Source organism: Alligator mississippiensis, chromosome 10 (assembly GCF_030867095.1).
Source record: "Alligator mississippiensis isolate rAllMis1 chromosome 10, rAllMis1, whole genome shotgun sequence".
Taxonomy (NCBI): domain Eukaryota; kingdom Metazoa; phylum Chordata; order Crocodylia; family Alligatoridae; genus Alligator; species Alligator mississippiensis.
This window is the reverse complement of record NC_081833.1, coordinates 39,910,951-39,935,557: the sequence shown is the minus strand read 5'-3', so window position 1 is coordinate 39,935,557 and position 24,607 is coordinate 39,910,951. Positions and strand designations below refer to the sequence as shown.

General features: G+C 46.4%; 1 protein-coding gene across 2 annotated transcripts in view; it reads right to left on the bottom strand.

Annotated features, from left to right (window-relative positions):
- The window catches only part of HYDIN (HYDIN axonemal central pair apparatus protein), a 443,140-nt gene that overhangs the window by 72,226 nt on the left and 346,307 nt on the right, over positions 1–24,607 (bottom strand). For both annotated transcript variants that reach the window (XM_059713716.1, XM_059713715.1), the window contains exons 38-47: positions 23,026–23,208; positions 20,121–20,291; positions 18,613–18,786; positions 14,258–14,517; positions 13,595–13,732; positions 10,039–10,222; positions 9,420–9,561; positions 7,048–7,216; positions 1,175–1,849; positions 272–487 (exon numbers count right to left, since the gene is read on the bottom strand). In XM_059713716.1, coding sequence (XP_059569699.1) covers positions 272–487; positions 1,175–1,849; positions 7,048–7,216; positions 9,420–9,561; positions 10,039–10,222; positions 13,595–13,732; positions 14,258–14,517; positions 18,613–18,786; positions 20,121–20,291; positions 23,026–23,208 — 2,312 coding nt within the window. The remainder of the gene's footprint in view (positions 1–271; positions 488–1,174; positions 1,850–7,047; positions 7,217–9,419; positions 9,562–10,038; positions 10,223–13,594; positions 13,733–14,257; positions 14,518–18,612; positions 18,787–20,120; positions 20,292–23,025; positions 23,209–24,607) is intronic.

Here is a 24,607-nt window from a genome sequence, read left to right as displayed (position 1 = left end):
GCCAGAGGTCAGCTGTGTGTGCTATTGTGCAACTGCATAAGCAAGTCTGCTGCACAAGCACTCATACCCTTCCAGAAAATATATGCTTTTAAGTTTGGCAGGGTTAGAGATAGTGGTGCCAGTCCAGACCCTCCTAGATGCAGGACCATGTCATTGCTCCATTGCTGAATCCCTTTATGTTTAGGTTTTGCAGCTCCCCTGCCCCTTCACTTCCCTCCCAACATGCCCTTCTGCAAAGAAAACAAAGCAATGTTGCTATCTGTCCTTGTACCTTCATTGTAGGGACAGAGATGGTCCCATCTGCATTGCCTTCAGCATCCTTTTTTTCTTCCTCAATACTCACATCTTCTGGCACAATGAAGGCAAAGTGTTTGAGAGCTTCTCCTGCCACAGGGGCTGCCCGCCTCTCCGGGTAGGAAATCACAGAGAAAAAGGCAGTAGGAGGAATCGGTGGCCCTGAGGGACCCAGCCCCAAGCCATCTAGGATCTAAGCCATGAGAAAGTCTTTTATTAATGCCTGTCATCAGTCTCAAACTCTTTCTTCCAAACAAACAGTTTGGGAGCGCTAAATTGCTGTAAAGGGGACTGTAACGAGAAAGGACTTCTTTCATTGCAGAAATACAGGAAAAAATCCTGAGAAAGCTCTTCTGGGAGGACTAGGAAAAAAATCCTTCCCATAGTAAGGTAGCTGGGAAACGTCACAGGCAACAGCAATGTTTCTGTAATCTGCTCTGCTTTTGTGCCAAGTGTACTATTTTTTGCTATTGGTTAATTCTTTCTGAAAGAAGAATACAGGATACTAGGACAGAAAACAGGGTAGGAGAGAATGTACAGAGATGAACATAAGGAAAATAATGACAGGAAAGTAAAAGAAGGAGGAATAGTGGGGAATGAAAATGAAAAAGGAACAGTCACTGCCATTGGACAGAATGAGAAACAGAGGCAGAGTAAAGTTAAATGATTTGCTAGGTTCTCAACTAAGCAAGGAGCTGAGACCCTGCTCCTCCCACTCAGATTCTCCTGGGGGTACTAGAATCTTTTAAGTCTGGGTCTGCAGCTGCAGAACCTGGTGGCCAAAGTCTGGGTGTTACAGCTGTGCATGGCTAAGGGTGAGCTCATGTTCCAGAACCCAGTACTACCTGCTGTCTCTCTTCACATGAAACAACAAGTTTACCTGCTCTATTTCAGGTAACCTGCCACTCTCTAGGATCCTCTTCCCACTGGATTCCTCAGAGCTCAGCACCTGGAACTCCAGGCATGGCACCCCCACATCCTTCTTTCCTTCCTGGTCTTTGTCTGCTCCTTCCACTACTTCCTTCTCCAGCCCAAACACCCTGGAGTCTTCTAGGGCTTTTAGCTTTTCCAGCCGCTCCTTCTCGGCTCTCTCCTTCTCCAGCCGCTCCTTCTCTGCTCTCTCCTTTTCCAATCGTTCCTGACGCTCCCTCTCCCTGTCCTTGCGGCCCTTCCGACCTGATGGTGCCTGACGCTGATCTTCTGCTTCATGCTGAGTCTCATCAAGATTTGGGGGCGGCAGCAGAATGCCTTGTGCCCGGTCCCAGAGCAGCAAAATCTGGGTAATGTCCTTCTGTGCAGCATCATAGACCTTAAACCTCTGGGCCAAACTCTTCTCACTGTCACTCAGCACCTCTTTTTCCATTTCCTCCTGTTCTGGGATGGGAGGAGGCAGTGTCCCTGGCAGGACTACCTCCTGTAGAGTGAGTTTGCTCCTCTTTTTCTTCTCCTCCTTGTCATTTGAAACAGAATCAGGACGATCTTTCGTGGACACTTTCCTTTCTACCCCTTCATTCAGCCTGAAGTCTGATTTATTGGTGGTGGACTGAGCAGCAACCTGCAAGGTCAGCATCATGGGAAAGGAGGCAAGGATGTTCATTACTAACTTAAATTCTGTAGGATTATGCTTTGTATTGCTCTAGTGCTCAGAAGCCCATCTTGAACCTGGGAGGAAATCTCTCTTTTCCCCCTTTCTGCTACATGTATCAGGGTTTTCTTTAGGCCTTCCTTAGAGCATTAGGTGTTGGCTGCAGCTAAATCTGAGGTTTTTGACTTGAGTGTGCCAATGCGCCTGCTGGGACCTGAAGCTGGAAGTTCCTGGCTAGAACGTCCTGGCTCAGGGCCAGATTGATTGCCATATATAGGGTCAGGAAGAAATTTTACCTCATTGTCAGACTGGTACGAATCGTGGGGGTTTTTGCCTTCCTCTGTAGTGGGGGGTATGGCCCTCTACCTGGCATCTCTTGTACGTGTATTAACAACTTTTTACAGAAGCAGGATATTGGCTGCTGTGGTCCCCCTGATTTACCTGTGACAGGTTCAGATGTTATGTCTTGTGTTGCATCAGAGTTGATGGTAATTTTACTAAGAGGTTATATTATGGATTTATATAGGATATTTTGGGTAGGGATGATCCTGTCTCAGGCAGGGGCTTGGATTAAATGACCTATGGAGGCCCCTTCTAGCCCTACTCCTCTATGATTTCTATGTGCCTCAGTGTGCCAAACACTAAACAAAACCACAGAACCCCATCCCCAAAGGCTTACAGTTTAGTTCATTTAATATAGAAATTTCCAACAACAAGGGTACAAGAGTGCCCTGCATGACATCAACTGCCAAATTAGTCTTTACATGGGAAAATGACTTCTATCTCCAGTTTTCATGGTCATGTGAAAGCAATGAGACTGACAGTCTGGACAAGATCAGCCCTATCACAAACCATGCTCTCGTCTAGGTCAGGATTAATATCCTTTGATACAAAAATGCCAAAGTGCTAAACGTTAAATGTCCCGAGTGCTAAATGTACAGCACAGGCCTGAGTTATTTTCCACTGCTACTTCAGCCAGCCAATCCTGGATCAGGCTCCAGATCTTCCCTTATTTTAGAAATGAACAGTACCTCTGCATTAGGTTTGAATCTTCCTGCAGCACTTCAAAAATGCTGACTTCAGCAGGCTCAGGGCATTAGTAGAGAAGATGATATGGGACCAGGGACGGAAGGTGAATGGGGTGCACAAAGAGTTGTTCATCAAGGACACGATCCTTGAAGCACAAAAGAAAATCGTTCCCATGAAGATGAAAGGTAGCAGAAGGGCTGGCAAGCCCTCCTGGCTCAACAGGGACATCGCAGTCCTCTTGAAAAAGAAAAAAAGAGGCGTACACACAGTGGAAGCTAGGGACAGTCCTCAAGGAGGACTATACAACAGTGGTCCATACTTGTAGGGAAACAATTAGGAAAGCTAAGGCAGTGACTGAGTTTAAGTTAGCCAAGGGAGTCAAGGACAATAAGAATTCCTTCTTTAGGTATGTAGGGAGCAGAAGGAAAACAAATAGAGCATGGGGCCCCTGCTTAACACCTTGGGATAGCTGGTAATGGACACTCAGGAAAAAAACTGAACTCCTGAATGCCCACTTTGCTTCAGTATTTCACCGGACCAAGGGGAAAGACAAGCAAGATAAGGATCACAGGGGGCACTGTGAGAATGATAGCCTTCCCACTGTGGATGCTGAGCTGGTGCAAAACCAGCCAGAAAAGCTAAACATTTATAAGTCAGCAGGACTAGATGAACTTCACCCAAGAATGCTGAAGGAGCTGGCTGAGGTCATTGTGGAACCCCTGGCAAAGCTCTTTCAGAATTTGTGGTGCAGAGAGTAGATCCCTGAGGACTGGAAGAGTGCCAACATTGTGCCCATCTTCAAGAAGGGGAAGAGGGAGGACCCAGGCAACTACAGGCCAATCAGCTTAACCTCCATCCAAGGGAAAATCCTGGAAAAACTCATTAAAGAATCTATGTGCGATACGTTCATTGAGGGTAAGATTCTGAATGACAGCCAGCATGACTTCATTGTGGGTAGGTCTTGTATTACCAATCTTATCGCACCCAGAGAGTTGTAGTGGATGAGTCGGTATCGACCTGGAAGGGTGTGGGCAGTGGGGTCCTGCAGGGCTTGGTCCTTGGACCGATACTCTTCAATATCTTCATCAGCGACTTGGACGAGGGAGTGAAGTGTACTCTGTCCAAATTTGCGGATGACACAAAACTGTGGGGAGAAGTGGACACACCGGAGGGCAGGGAACAACTACAAGCAGACCTGGACAGGTTGGACATATGGGCAGAAAACAACAGAATGCAATTCAACAAGGAGAAATGCAAAGTGCTGCACCTAGGGAGGAAAAATGTCCAGCATACCTACTGCCTAGGAAATGACCTGCTTGGTGGAACGGAAGCGGAAAGGGATCTTGGAGTCCTAGTGGACTCCAAGATGAACATGAGTTGGCAGTGTGATGAAGCCATAAGAAAAGCTAATGGCACTTTATCGTGCATCAGCAGATGCATGATGAACAGATCCAAGGAGGTGATACTTCCCCTCTATTGGGCACTGGTCAGACCGCAGTTGGAGTACTGAGTGCAGTTTTGGGCACCACACTTCAAGAAGGATGTGGATAACCTGGAGAGGGTCCAGAGAAGGGCCACTCGTATGGTTAAGGGCTTGCAGGCCAAGCCCTATGAGGAGAGACTGGGGCACCTGGACCTCTTCAGCCTCCACAAGAGAAGGTTGATAGGCAACCTTGTGGCTGCCTATAAGTTCATCACGGGGGCACAGAAGGGAATTGGTGAGGTTTTATTCACCAAGGCGCCCCTGGGGGTTACAAGAAATAATGGCCACAAGCTAGCAGAGAGCAGATTTAGACTAGACATTAGGAAGAACTTCTTCACAGTTAGAGTGGCCAAGGTCTGGAATGGGCTCCCAAGGGAGGTGGTGCTCTCCCCTACACTGGGGGTCTTCAAGAGGAGGTTAGATAAGCATCTAGCTGGGGTCATCTGAACCGAGCAGTCTTTCCTGCCTATGCAGGGGGTCAGACTCGATGATCTATTGAGGTCCCTTCTGACCCTAGCATCTATGAATCTATGAATCTTATCTCCTTCTACAAACAGGTCCCTCGTCACCTGGACATGGGAGACATGGGAGAGAAGGTTGACATTATATACCTAGACTTCCAAAAGCCTTTGATCTAGTATTCCACAATATCCTTGTGGAAAAAATGGAAGATTGTCGGCTTAGCTGCTCAACAGTTCAGTGGGTGGAAAACTGGCTGCATGGTAGGACCCAGAGAGTTCTCATGAATGGATCTCTGTTGTCCTGGCAAGAAATGGCCAGTGGTGTCCCTCCCCTCAGGGATCCATGCTTGGACCGGTGGTTTTCAACATTTTTATCAATGATTTGGATGTGGGGGTGAAAAGCTCATTGTGGCCAAGTTTGTGGACAACACCAAGTTACGGGGGAGCATGGCCATGCCAGAAGATAGGTTGCAGATACAGGCGGACCTGGACAGGCTGCAGAGTTGGGCAGACTGGAATCAGATGAAGTTCAACACTCAGAAATGTAAGGTGCTCCATCTGGTGGCAAACAATCCCCAACTTACCTATAGGCTTGGTGGCAACAATTTGACTTGCACCACAGCTGAAAGGGACCTAGGAGTAGTGACTGACCATCCTATGAACATGAGCTGGCAGTGCAATGCTGTGGCTATCAGGGCAAACAACACACTGGCATGCATTAGCCACTGCAATTCATACAAAACTAAGGGAGTGATACTCCCACTGTACTCGACACTGGTGAGACCACAACTGGATTACTGCATCCAGTTCTGGGTGCCACACTTCAGGAAGGCCGTGGAAAAACTTGAGAGGGTCCAGAGAAGAGCCATTTGGCTGATCAGGAACTTGCAAGACAAGCCATACGAGGAGAGGCTGAGGGACTTGGGCCTCTTCAGCCTACAGAAGAAAAGGCTGAGAGGGGACTTGGTAATGGCTTACCACTACATCTTGGGAGTACATCAAGAACTTGGTGAACAGCTGGTCACCAGGGCGCTCCTGGGGAAGACCAGGAGCAATGGATACAAACTCCTGGAAGGTCACTTCAGGCTCAATTCCAGAAAAAACTCCTTCATAGTCAGGGTGTCCAGACTGTGGAATAAAGTCCATCCAGTAGTGGTGCAGTCACCTACCCTGGAAATCTTCAAAAGGAGACTGGAGAGTCACTTCGCTGGGGTCACTTGACCCCAGTTGTCTTTTCCTGCCGAGTGCAAGGGGGGGAGGGGGGGGGGAAGGAGGTGGACCCGATGATCTACCAGGTCCCTTCCAGCCCCTAACAATCTATGAATCTATGAACAGTACCTCTGCATTAGGTTTGAATCTTCCAGCAGCACTAGCTGTGGTAGTTTTCTTTTCTTCCTAGAAGCTGGTTCTTTCAGAATACAAGTTAATTAAATAATTTTATTAATGTAGATGATTCTATTGCATCAGCTCAGCTACTACCCATGAGTGAAACAATAAGAACACTGATACAAATGTTAGCTGAAATCCTAAACAGCTCTCACAAACTGAAAGAGAAACTCAGCCTGCCTGAATAGTTACAAAACTTTAGAGGCTCATTTTCAGAGGTGAACAGCAGCTATGAAATCAACAAGAGGTCTAGGTGCCCAGCATCTCTGATTACTACTGTAAGTCTAGCCCTGAATGTAAAATGAGTTAGTTGCATCAACACCATTGGGGAAAAAAAATCCCAGACTGGGTAGTTGTCCAATGAGAATATCCTGTTCCCAGCCTAAAACATGGTGACAGTCCACACATTTGTATATGAGCATACTAGATGTCAAGTGGTAAAATGGAGAGAGATGCCAATTAACATACCAGGACCTAAAAACCTGTTCAAACTCCTAGGTCAAAACTGACATATGGAATAGCACCTAGAGAAGAAATGGAAGCCAGGACAGTCTCTGGAGAACCCTTGTTACATGGTCTGATTAGGAAATGCCACTGAGTGGGTAAACAGCAGGACTGAAGTTTACCAGGAGTCTTCAAAGACAGTCCTGTTTACTGTTCATTCCCAGCTACTAGTCCCTGGGAACAGCAATATCTGAGTGACTGAACTTCCAGTTGCTGTGGTGCTCAGTTGTTCCAGTGATGGGAACAATGCAGCAGATAAGGTCCCTGAGGTAGAGGTAAGGATCTTTGTTAATGTAGCTGTGTACCTGCTTGCTTCCAAGCTGGCTTTTCTTTCCTGAGGGCTCATCTTTTTCTTTGCTTATCTCCCTCTTCCATCGCTTGCTCTTCTTCTTCATCTCTTCCTCCTCTCGCAGGCGCTCAAGCTCTTGTTGCTGCCTCTTTTCCTCCAGTTCTCGAGCCAGCTTCTCCATCTCCCTTTAACAGAGCAGACAGAAAATGTATAGTAAGAGGGCCTTTGTACACACAACAAAATTGGCCTTTAAAGCGGCTTAATTGCCCTTTTGTGCTGCTTTAATGATGTTGTTATTTACACGCTCAGTGGCATATTCTGCTTTAATGGCATTGCTATTTACACCCTCAGTGGCGTATTCTGCTTTAAATGACTTTGTTACGTAGCAAGGTAAAACCCATCCAAGGTGTTTTAGTTGCTACGTAACAAAGTGCAATGGTGCACAGGGCACTGAAAGCCAAGGTGCTCGTGGAAGCTTGGGCTTGGTGGGCTTCCAGAACCCTGTGTACTGTCCCCACCACCATCTCATACCACCAGTACACCCAGCCATCTTCCTGTCACAACCATGATGGTGGTGCCCCCCAGATGGCATCTGCCTGCTGGCACCTGGCCTGGGTGGTCCTGGGGGGGGGGGGGGGGTGGGAAGGTGCCACCATTATGGAGAGAAGCACCGGGCCCTGCACAGCTCAGGCAGGCTCTGGGAGAAAAAAAGAAAAAGAAAAAAGATCAAGCTCCTTGCTGCTTTTCTTTTTAATTCAGTTGAGTTTGTCTGCATGAGCTGCCACTGGGTTCCACAGCCCCTGAGCTGCATGGGGCCCGGTGCTTCCCTCTGTGGTGGCGGCACCCCCTGGGACTGCCTGGGCCAGGTGCCAGTGGGCAGGTGCTACCTGGGGGGCACTGCCACTGCAGAGGGAAGCAGTGGGGTCCCACACAGCTCAGGGACCACTCAGCCCACCGGCAGCTTGCCTTCCTCCTTCTCCGCTTCTCACTGCAGGAGAGGCAGGTAGGATCTAAGGATCGGGTCCCTTAACCCTTGTGTACATGAGATGGGGCTTTAGTTCAGTTCAGTTCTCCCTAAATTGAAATGGTGGGTTTTTGAGTTTGGCAGAAGACCTGCTAAGCCAAACTGGTCTTTTGCCACACTTGCTAGTTTTCCTGTGCATCGGGATGGTTTGTTCCCAATGATACGTTAAAGTAATGGAGAGACAGTGCAGTAAGGGCATAGAAAGTGAGACATACGCAAAGAAAAGAAATGAGAGGTGCAGATGTGCTCTGGATCTGCTCTAGCTCAGTCAGAAGTTTTGGTCCTGATTCAGTCATTCCTGGAAGAAGTCCTTAGTCCTTTAGAACCCATAGGCTCTAAAGTATCTATCACTCTGGGAAATGTGTGCTTTTCAGCAAGAGTCTGGTCTTGTGGACCCAAACCACTGACTCCAAGGCTGGAAGGGACTATTAGATGATCCAGGCTGACTTATTCTAAGCATGTATTTGAAGCCAGAGTAACAGAGCTGTTCAGGCTAGAGTTAAGCATATGCTTAAGCTTTCTCTTGAACATGAATTCTTTCCTGAAATGAAATCTAATTCTCCATTTTGCACACGCTAAGCTATCGTTAGCTCTTCTGGCTCATGCCACTAAAGAGAAGTTGATGAAATGGGAATTGCAAAAACAGCACTGTAAGAACTTAACCTAGTTTGAGGATAACATCTCAGTTAAACCAATATAGTTCATATGCAGGCTTACAAAGACACAAGATCTCTCTGTGCCTCAAGGACAATTACCACTGAATTTTCATTGTAGTCTTTAGTTCGGCATGATTAAAATATGGTAGTGATGATGAGGACACCTAGCTCTGCCCAATCTGTTTCTTCAGTGGATCTCAAAATCACCTTACCGTATAATGAGACCTGTTCTACCACTGAGGAGATGGTACTGATGCACAGCGAGGTGAAAACCAAGGTTACCTAGAAATCCAGTAACAGCTGGGTAGAAACCTAGGTGTCCTGAGACCCTGGCTACAACTGGAGAAAGCAGAGGGCCCTTTGAGCTCAACTGGTTTCCTCTGGTGTGAGAGCAGAGTCTCTGTACCTCACTCTTGGGAGCTATAGCTCTTCCATTATGACCCAAAAAGAGAAACTGAAGTTCCCACTGCCACTTATGATGGATACTTGCTCCTCACAGCTTACACATCAGAACAAAGACTCCTGTTTCATTGGACACACAAGCCAACTGTAAAATGGGTTGTTCCCAGTGGCACAGCACAGGGCAATGTTAACAGAAAAGGAACAGAGGGCATGGACCAAAAGATCCTCCCTGGAGATGGGGCAGTGAAGAAGTCCTGTTCTAGGAAGCTAAGCTACTTTGAAGCCATTGAGAAAAAGTTCACAAACCTCCTTTTCCGCTCCCGTAGGGCCTGAAGCAATTCATTATCAAACTGAATTTTCTGTTCCTCAGTGAGGGCATCATATTCTTCCTCATTCATCTCCTGGAGACGAGCCTTTTCTCTCGCAATAGCTTCATTCTTTTCCCATTCTTCAACACAGAGCAAAGAGAGAAACAGTTAACCAGCTGAAACTATAGCTTAGTGTGCAGGATAGATTCGAGGATCTAAGTTTCTTCTCTGGTAGTAGCTTGCACTCCAGCTAGAGTCCCCAAGAACATGTATCCCTAAAGTTTGAATCCTACAGCATTGACCTTATTACACTGCATACATTATGAAATTAAATCCCAGAGCCATCATGGGAGCTACAGATACCAATGCTGGGAAAGGTAGCAGGTTGCTGACATTGTGATGCAAATGAGATATCCAATGAGATGCAGCCCCACCAGGAACACTCTGACTTCCTGTATTTTCATTGAAGAATCAGAATTTTCTGTTTTAAAACATTTTTGTGTCTATTCTCAACAAAATTTTCCCAGAAAGGGGAAAATAAAAAGTGTTGTGACCAGATCTACTAGAGATGCCAAAATTGACACATGGATGTGTGTGTGAGAGCACATCCTTCTTACCTTCTTGCTCTAACTTGGCCTTCTCTCTGGCTTTCATGGCAACATAATCCTGGAACAGGTTCACAAAGAAGATGTACCGCCGGTTGTTGATAGCTTTGAGTAAGCAGAGGAGAGCAGAAGACATACTACGTGTGAAGAGAGTCTCAAGGCCATCAAATACCACACCCTGATAGCAGTCACTCAGCTGTGAATAAAGATCAAAAGGGTAATTAAACCAAATATAAGACATAGAGACACAGTATTCTCATTTGGTAAAAAGACTTGCTTTGATGTGAAAGCACATTAGCAGGCATCATCACTGGAGCATCTTCTAAATTAGTTATTTCATACTCCTGCTGGACTGTCACTGTACCTCATTAAAATGGAGTAAAGGGAATGCCCAAAACTCCAGTTCAGTTTCCAAAGAGGTTTATTCTAGACATATCCCAGCACCTGAATCTGTTTACTAGACACAGTTTTGGCAGATGAGATGATATGCTGAAGTGTCAGTGACAGGCCAGTGCAATTAGAGGCAAAGAGAAAAGAATATACAAAGAAGGGAAAACCCAAAGCCAAGATGTCTTGTCTCCCTAGATGTGAGCCCATTTCCATTTAAGAGGACATTGGACATGTCCATGCTGCTAACCTCAAGAGAAGACTGAGGGGGGGAGGGGAGGGGAGGCCGGGGGTCTTGTGGCAGCATACAAATTCACCAGGTGGGGGGCAGCAGGGAATAGGAGATGCTCTATTTACCAGGGCACCCCTTGGAATAATCAGAAACAATAGCCACAAACTGATAGAGAGTTGATTTAGGTTGGACGTCAGAAAAATCTTCTTCACGGTTAGGGTTGCCAGGATCTGGAATTGGTTTCCAAGGGAGGTGGTAGTCTCCCCTACCTTGGGGGTCTTCAAGAGAAGACTGGACAAGCACCTGGCTGAGGTCACATGACTCCAGCAGTTTTTCCTGCCAGTGGCAGGGGGTCAGATTCGATGATCCTTTGAGGTCCCTTCCAAACATAGCATCTATGAATCTATTAATCTTACTGTGCTTGGCAGTACTGAGCTGGAATATGCTGCATAATTGCTACCCAAGCTAATCAACTCTGTTCAGCTAAGTTAAAATAATTAGTCCACCTACAGTACCCCATGAATGTAGCTACACTATTTCCAGTATAAGAGGTATTGCATGTGGCTTGTTACAGTACAGCACCACCCAGCACAGACATGTCCGGTGTATTCCCAAATGCTGGAAATGTATTCATCCATTTAAAGTGAAGTATGGAGCAGACCATCCAGATAGAATTCTGCAGCCTTAAGGACTTCTTCCAGGAATGACTGAATCAGGATCAAAACTTCTGACTGAGCTAGAGCAAATCCAGAGCACATCTGCACCTCTCATTTGTTTTCTTTGCATATGTCTTACTTTCTATGCCCTTACTGCACTGTCTCTCCATTACTTTAACATATCATTGGGAACAAACCATCCCGATGCACAGGAAAACTAGCAAGTATGGCAGAACACCAGCTTGGCTTAGCAGGGAACTCTTCAGTAAACTAAATCACAAAAAGCAGATTATAAGAAGTGGAAACTTGCAGATATAACTAGGGAAGAATATAAGAGTAGTGCTTGGGCATGCAGGGATGAAGTCAGGAAGGCCAAAGCACAATGAGTTGCAGCTAGCAAGGGATGTGAAGGGTAACGAAGGGTTTCTACATGTGTCAGTAGCAAGAGGAGGATTGGGGAAATGGTGGATCCCTTACTGAATGGGGGAGGCAACCTTGTGACAGAGGATGCAAAAAAGGCTGAAGTGCACAACGCCTTTTTTGCCTCCGTCTCCACAGGCAAGGGCAACTCCCAGACTACTGCACTGGGCAACACAGATTGGCGAGGAGGTGAGCAGCCAACAGTGGTGAAAGAACAGGTTAGGGACTACTTAGAAAAGCTGGATGTGTATAAGTTCATGGGGCCAGATGGGATATACCTGGGAGTGCTAAGGGAATTGGCTGATGTGATTGCAGAACAATTGGCCATCATTTTTGAAAACTCAGGAGAGGTCACAGGTGATTGGAAAAGGGCAAATATAGTGCCCATATGTAAGAAAGGGAAGAAGGAGGATCCAGGGAACTACAGACCAGTCAACATCACCTCAGTCTCTAGAAAAATCATGGAGCAGATCCTCAAGAAATCCATTTGTAAGCACTTGGAGGAGAAAAGGATGATTAGGAACAGTCAGCATGGATTCAGCAGGGGCAAATCATGACTGACCAACCTGAGTGCCTTCTATGATGAGGTGACTGGCTCTGTCAATGAGGGGAGACTGGTAGATGTGGTGTACCTTGATTTTAGCAAGGCTTTTGGTACCATCTCCCACATCATTCTCACAGGCAAACTAGGGAATTATGGGCTGGATGAGTGGACTGTAAGGTGGATAGAAAACTGGCTGGAGCATCAGGCTCAGAGAGTAGTAATCAATGGCTCAATGTCTAGTTGGCAGCAGGTATCAAGTGGCATCCCCCAGGGAGTTGGTCCAGGGGCTGGTTTTGTTCAATGTCTTCATCAACAACTTGGAAGATGGCATAGAGAGCACCCTCAGCAAGTCTGTATATAAGATGAAGCTGGGAGGAGTAGTAGATACACTGGAGGGTAGGGCTAGGATCCAGAGGGACCTATACTAATTGGAGGATTGGGCCAAAATGAATCTCATGAGGTTCAACAAGGACATGGGCAAAATTCTGCACTTAGGAACAATGCCATGTACCAGTACAGACTGGGGGCTGACTGGCTGGAGAGCAGCTCTGCAGAAAAAGACCTTGGGGTTAGAGTGGATAATAAGCTGAATATGAGCCAACAGTGTGCCCTAGTTGCCAAGAAAGCTAAAAGCATATTGGATTGCACTGGTAGGTGCCAGTAGGTCAAGGGAAGTAATTATTCCCCTCTATTCAGCACTAGTGAGGTCACATCTGGAGGACTGTGTTCAGTTTTTTGGCCCCCCACTACAGAAAGGATGTGGACAAATTGGAGAGAGTTCAGCGGAGGGCAACAAAAATGGTGAGGGGGCTGGGGAACATGACTTATGAGGAAAGACTGGGGGGGGGACTGAGCTTATTTAGTCTAGACAAGAGGAGACTGAGAGGAGACTTAATAGCAGTCTTCAACTACCTGAAGGGGGTTCTGAAAGAGGATAGAGCTAGGCTATTCTCAGTGGTGGCAGATGACAGAACAAGGAGCAATGGTCTTAAGCTGCAGCAAAGGAAGTTTAGGTTAGTTATTAGGAAGAATTTTCTCACTAGGAGGGTAGTAAAATGCTGGAACAGGTTACGCAGAGAGGTGGTGGGAGCTTCATCCTTGGGAGTTTTCAAAACCCAGCTAGACAAAGCTTTGGCTGGGATGATCTAGTTGGGGCTGGTCCTACTTAGAGCAGGGTTGTTGGATTAGATGACCTCCTGAGGTCCCTTACAACCCTAACTTTCTATGATTTAAGCTTACCTTGGAAATAACGCATCCTCTTTCTCTCCCCCAAATACAACAGAATCTTGACCAACATTTACCCCTTGCCCAGAGGAAGGCCTGACACACCTGCATCCTCTCCGAGAGGATCTCCACCAGTAAGTCATCAGGAAGTATACAGCTCATCAGGCCAACCTCTCCTGCTACACTGGCACTGATGCTGAGCCGTCGCTGGACAGGAGCACTGGGAACTGGGCTGGAGGGAACCTGCAATGTTCACCACCACAGAAGGAAAAGAAGCTTCAGAAAAACCATACAAACTAAGCAGTGGTGTTATCATGCGGGCCAATGTTCATGGGCAGGGCTGTCCCAGGATGGGGGGCAAATTGGGGCGAACACCCCAGGCCCTGTGCTTTGGAGGGACCTGGGGAGCCAAGCGGAGCAGTTGTGGTGACTGAGCTGCCACCAGCTTCACGTCTGGTCACTTGGCACCCACTCCCCTGCTGCTGAATCCACCGCTGGCTGCCTTGCATCTGGAGGCAGGGCCCCACACAGGCTAATTTGCCCTTGGCTCTGCACCCTGCTTGGGTCTTCTCTGTTCACAGGGGAGCTGAACAAGACCAACAGGCTTATTTTCATTGGTGAATGCAAAGGACTCAGTTTTCAGAGAAGAAAGCCCAGTGCAGTAACCCACTGAGCCAGCACAGCTCTGAGGCAGGCTTCTCAGTTTCTCCAACACTGTTAGGAAATGATTGAAAAATCCTTTATTCACTGATACAGATAGCTTGTTACCTGTGACCCTGTTTGGTCTGACTGGTGCTGCTGCTGCTGCTGCTGCTGTTGCTGCTTCTGTGACAGAGATGCATGGCCTTCGGACCTCCCCCTCCCTGTTGCTGTACTTCCTCTATAGCCCCGGGAGGTGACAGACTGTGGCCCAGTTTTACTCTCGGAGCTCTGCTGACTACCCTCTGAAGTGTGCTTGGCCAAAGCCTCAATGCTCAGTCTCGTGCTCAGAGGTGGTGGCACTCCAGAGAGCTCAGCCGACTGACCTGCTAGGATGAAAGACTAGTTCAGCTCCTTGCGGAACAACTCACAGCGAACCTGCACAAGAACATCTACAATGATTACCACTCTTCAAATGTGCAGGAGCCATATGCAAACCCACTGTGAAGAGGCACTTTATCCAGGAAACTCAAGCTGAGTCTAGTTATATGTTGGCTTTGCCTGTCTGCCCACACCAGCCAGTAGAGCTGAGCAGACACATGGAGGAGCATGATGCACCCTCCTAAGGGTGATATCTCCCCAAGCAGAGGATGTACCATCCTCTATATCCTCAAGCACTCCACGAGGGTTAGGTCCATCAAGCACAAGCCTGTTATTAGTATCAGGAAAGGCAACTTGACCCTGCAGAAGAAACATCCTTGCCTGAATTTATTTTACTATCAAGCCATAGTATAAAACAGGATGCTGCATTATAAAACCAGAGACGTTTGGTGCTCAGATACTATAATGGGGCACAAAGTAACAAAGGCCCGTACCAAGTAAGTTAGGAGAGTAAATTAAGAGAGTACATTTTGTCAACCTTGCATAGGACCAACCTTGCATCAATAGCCAGCACTGCTTATTACCTGGCCAGAGGGCTGGAGAGCTGAAAGGCACTTCCAAATCAATGCACCTTCCTCCTGCCCCTCTCACACTACAAGGAGCAGAATATGTTCCAGCAAGGGGCAAAACAGGGCTAGAGGCAGATCCAGAGGTGGAACAGCAGCATGGCTACACTCCTTCTTCAGCTGTGTCCCACATGTGCAATGAGCTTTCAGCTTACTGGCACTCCAGTGTAGCTCCTGCTAGGAGCTCCCCACTGGTCAGTGTGGGCTCCATTCAGAGTTCCTGCTTTCAAGCTGCTGTGGAGCCTGATGCTCTTCACTCTTCTCTACCCTCCTCCTTTCCTGCCACTGAATTCAGATGCAGGGGAAAGGAAGGGAGCAGCAGCCAGTGACCCCATGCCAGTGAGCTCAGAGCTCACAGCACATGTGGAGCTCCATCGGGAGCTGGTGGGAACTCACTCGCATCCAGGATCACAGAGAGGGGCTGCAGCTACAGCCCCTTTCACTGTGTGGCACATTTTTAATGAGCTCTCTTCATTGAACATGTGCTCTACCGGTGAAGGGGACATGACATCCCCTCATGAAAATCCTGGATCTACCCATGAATGGAGTTACCTATTTCACCAAAATAAACAAGTCATCCTTCTGTATTAAAAAGCAAGGGATGGAGCCCAACACTTAAGGTAGAGGACACAGGTGGACCCTTTCAAAAGCACAGAGAGCCCATAACAGATTAGTGCCTATGAAGCTGATACTGCTTATGATGCATTTGTGCTGTGGGTAGACTCATGGCTTTGTTTTCCAGAGATGTCAACCCAGCACCTTACACCAGCCCCAATTCTTTCACTTTGAAGGACAGTTTTCAAGCAGCACTTTTCACTCAGTGTACATCCAACCCCCGCACTAAGCAAGAAAGATAACTGAGGGTCAGGTTATCTCAGTTATCTTTCCAGCTTGGTGCAGGGGGCTGGACCCAATGATCTTTGGAGGTCTCTTCCAGCCTTACAATCTATGAATCCTGCACCCTTCCCCCCGCAATGACAGCTCCACGTCCAATCAGCTCTGAAGGCTCAGAAGCTGAGTAATGCAAAACACACTTGCCAGATACAAGTTATAGGGTAATTCCAATCAGAGAAATGGAATTGGGTTCATTCTCAGTGAAGGCTTCATCCTGGAGATGAAAAGAATCAATGACAGATTGATGGCAGTGAAACTTTAAATAGAAGGGAAAGTAATTCACATCATCAATGCATATTATTCACAGGTGGGCTGCAAACAAGCAAAAATATGACATTATAACTACATTAGATGCATCTATAGAAGCTCTTCCATTTAATGAAAGGCTTATCTGAGAAGCAGATATGAACACACCTTGATAAATATTGCAGAAAAATGATAAAGATCATGGGGGTTACAAATATGGACAAAAGAATGAGGAAGGAGCCACTTTGAGTATGCAAAGACCTCTAGTGTGCCATTGGTAAACATGCTTTTCAAGAAAAAAGATGAATGCTTAACCATTAACAAAAGCTAAATTGGCTTCATAATGACTAAAGAGATAAAGGAAGTAGAAGATTGTAAAGTGATTCTCAGTGTGAGTATAATGGCCAAACATGGTGCCCTAACTGCTGATCTGGGTTATTACCCTGGGATACAGTAAGTTAGAAAGAGAACATAAGGGAAAGATTAAGTGGTGGCAGCTAGATCATGGCAATAAGCCAGCACAACATAACGAAGTCAATTTACAGTCTTATGACTATGAAGAGCCTGTGGTCAATATGCTTTGGGATGAAGGCAAGTAGGTTACTTTACACTTGCTAAAAAAGTGTTGGGTAAAACCAAAAAAATAAAGAGAATTAAACAACAAATATGTTGGTAGAATAGTGAGGTCCAGAAAATGGCCAAAGACAAGAAAGGAGTACTCAATAAAGCACAAAAATAAAAAAAAGATGTGTGTAACAGGGTGCCAGTCCTGGGCCCTGTTATGGTTTGGGCTTGCCAGTCAGACCAAAGGCTGTCTTGGGACTTACCTCGGGGCCCCAGGGTTGTGGAATGGACTCTGGGAGACCGTGGCTGGCCACCCAGAAACTGGCTGATTCTAAACTGGGCGGCTCAGGCATCGCGCTGTCATGTGCAGCTGGAGTGGACTCCCATTGGGTGCTGGAAGTTCCACTGGAAGCTCAAAGGAGCTACCAGCATACAAGCAGGTCCCTCAGAGAGGGAAGGCATGAGACTGACTAGGATTGTACAGGCTGTGTGGAGACGCAGAATAGGAGCTGGAGTCAGAGCTGAGACCGGAGTGGGAAGGCTGGAGCCGGAGCTGGGACCAGAGCTGGGAGGCAGGGCCAGAGCTGGAGCTGACAGGCAGAGCCAGAGCCAGAGCTGGAAGACAGAGCTAGAGTCTGGTCCAGAGCCAGAAGGCAGAGCTGGAGCCAGAGACAGGATACCTGACAATAGACTCCCTTTGGAGGGCCAAAGAAGATGAGCCCAGACTGGGGAGCATGGGTGGAACTGTTAAGCCTGTAACCAAGACCCATCTGGGAGTGGAAAGGTGCAGGCTTTAGGGAAGGAGGAGCCCTGTGAAGAAAAATGTTGCCCTCACAGCATACCACTGATCATGACTAATACCTCACCTCCCTTTTTTCTTTTCTAATTGTTTGAACATCAAGACATGGCAGATAAGTAGCAAGGGAAACTCTGAAGTAAGGAGAGTGAGTGAGTGAGATGTCCTCAGGACATGTTCTCTTACAATGTGAACAAGTAGTTTATACCGTTGTTGCCTGATCTATCAAGCCCTGTGAGCCAAAATAGTGGTGCAGGGCTGGTCCACAGCCAGATGTAACTTGTGAGGTGAGTCTGTGGTTGATCTGGCATGTGGGGCCAGCCCTGGACACCAGGTCAGACCCGCAGATTGACCCCACATACCTAATTGGCCCTGGGTGCAGGATCACACCTGACCCCATACCCCAGACCATGCCATGGACCAGCTCCAACATGCCAAATCTGCTGAATAATAGAGCAGTGCAGAGAAAGTGGCTTTAAGATACCAGTTGCCCTTGTCTTAGGATAAGGCTGAAGAAGAAAAAGAAGGAATGCCTAAGTGTGAAGACACAAGAGAGACAGAGATTGTAATTGCCACAATCTATGTTAAACTATAAGCAGGAACTGCATTACAGGGGGTTCTATGTCTCTAATCCCCGATTTTCTTTTTGATTTCAAGGCTCCAATCCCATAACTGTGTTCAACCCTCTCAACTAGAGGTAGGAATGTAGCTGAAAATAAAGATTATTTGATATTCCTGCTTCCACCATCTATAGAGTTCTTCTTGGTACCTCATACACAGGCATATCAAAGCTCTCTTCATGCATCTCTAAGTATTTCATAGGCCTCCATGGGTCACTGAAGAATTTTTTATACAATGTGAAGAAAATGAAGGAATGACAGGGCTGTATTACTGAAATGGGACAGTGGTTGTGTCTGCCATTTTTCTGTGCGGCACAGCTGTCCAGTCTTTATGCTCCTGATGTTTGGATTGCTTACCAGCCTCCTCTGCCTCCCGCTGTGCCTGCTCTATGGTGGCCTTGATACACAGCTCCCTTGCGCGAAGCCCTGCTGAACTGCTCCTGTCTGAGATGGCTTCCATTACCACAGAGTCAATGGACAAGCAGGCAGTGCTGTAGTGTCTGGCCAGGGAGACAGCTGCAGAAGTCTTTCCTTTAAAGAAAGAAATGCTTCTTTGATGACACTCACTCACACAAGTGCATCTTCAGGTAGGAACTTCATATTATCAATAAGTGTTTTGAAATGCTCTTCTGCAGGATTTGCTACCTGTGTAAACAGTGTCCCCAAGTGACTGTCACTTGAACAAGAACTAGCAGGTGCCTCTAGTGTGATGGGTCCTATGGCCCTGAGTCTATTCTCTCTCACACTGGTTATGTGGATAGGGAGGACTTTGACTAACTAACGTCAATGGAGTTATGCCACGAACGGGGCCAGGGCAGCAAACTATGACCTAATTAAATGAAAATGCCATTGATATTTCTGGCCCAAATTCAACTGTGATGTAAACAGCAGCTCAAGATACATACTGAAGCAAGGAGGATAAGAAACCAAGGCTGCTTGAAAAGTGATGCAACTTTCATCAATCTGGTACTCAGCAGGTATGCAAACATACTGTAAAATACAAACTGTGGGAAAGATAGATGGGGAGGCTGTGTTCTGAAGAAAGGGGTCAACTGCCGTTTCATCTTTATGCCCTTCTATTCCTTGTTTTATCTCCTAGACATGCAACTAATTCCTTTCTTAGCATGCAGGTTTGCTAAATCAGTACATTACCATTTACAACTTGCGTCTGATGAATTAACGCTAGGTGACTTATTTTCCGAACCTATCACATCATCATGAAAAAGGTTACAATGTGTTTGCACCAAGTTAATGCTAATACAAACAGGTATAAGGATTTGAATATTCCCCTTTTTAAATGAAAAAAAAACACTGCACATAGGCATACTCTCTCTGCTCTTGTTTTCAAGAGATATGGCCCTACAGCTCCATTGTTTTAATGAGCTATGTCTGCAGCTCCTCACAGGTTATACAACAGGTTCTGTATGTCTTACCTTCAGCAAAAGCAGCTTCCTATACAATTTGTATCACTGTCTTTCTAGGTGCTGACTAACATCAAATTCTAAGTAGTCAATCCTGGCTAGAAACTTCCTTTTCCCTAGAGATGTGCACTCTGATTTCTATCACAGATACTGTTGTCGATCAGGACTATATTAACATTAGTGGAGTTATGCTGATGTAATATAGGTGCGAGAAGAGAACTGGGCTGAGAGGCCTAACATTTGATCTCAGACTAGGACTAGTCATAACTCCATCTTTTGCCCTGCTATCACCAGCTGGAAGGCCAAATTTCCACACAGCTCCAAGCTGCCTGAAGAAGACAATCAGAAAATATAAGAAATGTATCACTGCTTTCATTTCTACTCCCTCATCCTGTCTCCTTGTGGTTAGAAAATGGTCCTTCTGGAAGGGAACAGTCTGTGTACCTGTAAGAGGAGCTCCATGGACTATAATGACAATGCCTCTGCGGTTCCTGGCTGCACGGCCTTCTGGAGAAATATCGATGCCAAGGTGGCGAGCTATAGCTCTGGATACCGGATTATTGTCTAATTCTCCCACAGCCGTTTGGCAGCTGCCATCAATGCTTTGCCAATTCTCTGTAGCAAAGAAACAGAGGTTAAAAATAACCCTCCTGCTTCCCAGTGGCTTGGATCTTTCCTCAGTCCCTGACAGCACGCTCAAATATCTGGGAGATTCCTTGGGGAAAGGAGATCCAGCAAATTAGGAAATTCCAGTGGGACTAGAGCTACATGGTAGCTGATCAGGCAGGCCAGTCTGGGACAAATACGTAAGCAGGTACATCTGCAGTGAGTCACCAGCTAAGAAACTCTGCCCCAGTTTAGGAGCAGTGACCAATAAGCATCCTGATTGATTTCTGAGAGGGCTGCCTAGCATTAGACTTAGCTGGGGCACAGGTTTCCAGGCCAGTCAACAGTTTTGACCCAGTCTGCTGTGGCAAGACTCTTGATTCCTGCTCTCTCTGTTTTTTCCTAGTTCCTGACCCTGGCTTCAGCTTTTCCCTGGATTATGGCTCTAGAATTCCCTTTCAGACCTGTTTCCTGATACTTGGCTTGATTCAGTGCTTGAATTTTGCCCTGTAGATTGCTCGCCTGCCCTGGTAACTTGGTTGCCGGTTTTCTGGATCCCGACCTGACCTGTGTACTGGACTTTGCCCCCGGATTTCCCTCCAGACTTGGGAACTTGGCTTCTGAACTCTGACCCAGCCCCTGACCCCTGCCTTCCCTCAGGGGCCTATTATGCCCTAACCCCTATCATGCACTAAGGACTTCTATTTGTCTTCTCTAAGCAAGTATAATTCTGTGAACTCAGGCATTTGTGTGCTCCTTGCTATCCTATTTGAACAAAGGTTCACCAGCATGAGCATCTTGGGTGCTGGAAGCTTAGCAAACAGACTGATAGAGGGGGGAAGGAACAGTTACATTGTCTGTCGTGAATACTGTCAAACACACACTTTCCCAGTTCTCTGCTCAGTAACCCCTAGAGCGCAGGAGGAAATGACTTCACACTCCCTATGGGTTTGATCCTAGGCAGTCTGCAATGTAATGACTAGATGCAACTTAACAGACATTCTTTACACTCCTAGAGGCAGGAACTGAAAGTGATGACCAATATGGGTGTGCGAAGCGGGCCCTATTTGATTCTGATTTGGATTTGGCCCAAATCAGGGACAGTGGTTTGATTTGTTGATTCCAATCATTGTCCCCAATTTGATTCGGCTGAACCTGAATCTGAAGATTCGATGCTGATTTGGAGAATCAGTGATTCAAACACAGACACAGCTTTAAAATTTTTTTCTACATACCTTGAGGTACTAGGCACAGCTCATGATCGCTGCGATGCTAGGGCACATGGCGTGTCCCACAGGAGTGCAGGGGGCCCTCCATGTGCTTGGCCAGAAGTACTTCTGGTCCACTTCTGGTTCTGCTGGGGAGCACGCTAGGGGGCCCCCCTGTGTTCCTGTGGGATGCTCCATCCACCCCAGCATCACAGTGAGCACAAGCTGCTTGCTACCTAGAGGCATGTAGAAAAAAACATTTAAAGCTATATCTATGTCCGAATTTCTGAATCTTTCCAAATTGATTTGGAGGGTTCCAATTTGATTTGGAGAGATTAAAGGGTCCTCTGATTCGATTTGGATTTGGAGATTCAGCCACCAAATCAGGCCGAATCTCCACCAGATTGAATCAGGGACTGAAGCTTCGCACAGCTCTAATGATCAAGCTATTATGCTGTGAGAGCCAAACTCTGGAGTGCCTGAAGGAATCCTGCATAGCCAAATAGTCTCTGCATGCAGCTCTCCTCCTCTTCCTCAGCGTTTTCTTTTGCTGAGTCATAAGTATCACACAAGGAGATCTGACTGTAAAAGATACTTCATGGCCCTTCTCCCAGTTAGCTGGAACACTTGCAAAGAACTGCTTCCTTTCTCATTATGTCCCTGTTCCTTCCCTTATTAGGAAAGCAATTCCACCATAAAGCCCCTGTTTCTCCCTTTAATGAATGTGACATGGTAAACTATTGCACTATAAATGACAGTGACAGGTATCTCCCTGGCTATAATGTTCTTCCCTGCCAGGCGGGAGACTTTTATTTGATTTCTGGCCTTTGTGTCAATCTCCCAGTATCTGGGGCCAGGTATGATGTCAAAGCTAGGCTTGGGCATAGGTGAGCAGGAAAAATGTGCTTCATATTGTTTAACAGTGATTCTTTGGGTCAACAGAACAGTGCTGAGATAATGGAGCTAAGGAGGAGTGTCATACAGCCCTTGTGAGCAAATAACCGCCTGTACCCTTAGAAGAGAAGAGGGGTTAAATGGAGGGAAATGGAAAGGTCATGCAGGATGCAGCAGAGGCACTGAGGACCTAGTCCAGGAGAAGGAGGGTGACAGTAGGCCACAAGGATTCCCAGATGCATGGTATGGCAGCAAGCAAACCCACATATGTGCAAAACTGCACAGTAAACTTAGCTGAAATATTCTTCAGGAACAACTACCTCTATCTGTCCAGCTTTGGAGCCCAGATACAGCAGAACAGACATGATTTTAATGTGTGAGGGTTAAGGCTGGATTTCAGGAGCTCCTGTATTTTTGAACAGAAGAGTATGCAGGATCAGGAGGGAGAGGACCAGGTTGGAGCTAGCAAAACCACTGCTATCTAGGAGCTATGGCCAATGGATCTAGGGCTCTCCAGCCCAAATTTCCAGGCTTGAAACAAAAGGGAGGATTTAAGGCCTAGTGATGTTCAGAAAGGGACCGGTATGAACAGGTGTGGGAAGACTGAGGAGAGATTGGAAGGACTGCCTAACACATTTTACCTTTTTCAAAATCTTCCTCTTCATCATCATCTGGTTCAAGTTTAGAGTCTGCCTTGTTGATTCGACTCTCCTCAACAAGGGAGGCAGAGCGAATGACCGAGGCACAGAAAGAGGCAGTATGCACGCTCTCGGAAAGGTAGTGCTTCGCTCCATGCTCTGACAGAGACAGGCTATCTTCATCATCTGCTCAGGAAGAAAGATGCAGAGGCAGAAAAGGAGGTAAGGGGAGGATAAACACAGGCAGATAAAGCTGTTCTTTGCTGTTCGTCACTTTGCATTTCTTATCTGCATGTGTAAGAGTAGGCTCGAGGGAGGGCTCAGGTCTTACACCAGAATTTCACCCTTGAGCCTTTATTGCTGGGTGCTGGGCAAAGATGAACTACAGCAGCAGGTGTGACAATGGCTGCTTTGAATGGAGTGATTTTCACTGTCCACAGTCTACTCCAAATCTTCACTTAGTCATGGATTTTAAAGCCAGAATGGGAACATTCATCTAGTCTGATACTTGGCACTGTACAGGCCAGAGAGTTTCACCTTACTATTCTTACATCAAGGCAAATAACTCATGGCTCAACTGGAGTGTTTTTTTACAAATGTATTTATTATTTACTGACAGGTAGTCTGTAGAGCAAATTTCAGCCAATGGCTTTTCCCCCCCACCCCAAATGGGTCATTTTGACTAGCTACTGTTCTTGTGTGAATAATCATCAAACTCACATGACATGGTTTCTGCTTCTGTTCTGGATAACTGAAACTTTTACTCCTCTTGAATAGGAATGCAAAATGATGAATGGCAAATACCAAGCCTTGCAAAAGAAATTTTTGGGCAGGTTTTTTGTCAGTGATAATATTAAGCAACCATCTGAGATCTGTAGATGTTTTCATGCAGACCCATAAGTTGTCCTAACATTCATAAGCAGCAAAGGGTATGATCCTAGGAATAACAGTAACCCTAACTCAGGTTTTAATTTGCAAACATAATCACACTAAGCTTTTAAAATACCACCTCTATTTCCTGTGCTACACAGAAGCTTCACTGACCAAATATGTGGACCAGATCAGCAAGTAAAATAACTGTTATCTACTGTATACAGTAACTACGCTTATAAATCAGTGACATCCCATATATATCAGACTTTTTTACTTTTAAAATAATTAGCTTCTGTTTCAGACCAGGAGAGATGGCTACACATAGAGTAATCAGCCTCTAGTTGAGCCAAACTGTAGTACTTTTTCGGGTGTGAACATAATGGAGAAATATATGAGAGACTGCTTAAGCCTGCTCATCTGAAGCCTCACAGAAATTCAGGTAGGATTCAATTGACAACTGTGGTTCTGTCTCAACAGGATTCAATGTAATGCTCAATGCAAAAGACCAATCTCAGTAGACATGACATACCTCACCCTGTCTCCAGCAACACCCAAAGATTTCTCCAAGGGCAGGCATTCATGGGCTAGACCCTGCTCTCAACTGCTTTAACCACAAGACATAAGGAATAATAACTTCAGTGGAGTTACTCCAGATTTACACTGGTATAATAAAGCAGACGGAGCATGAGTCTTTGGTCACATCCAGGGAAAT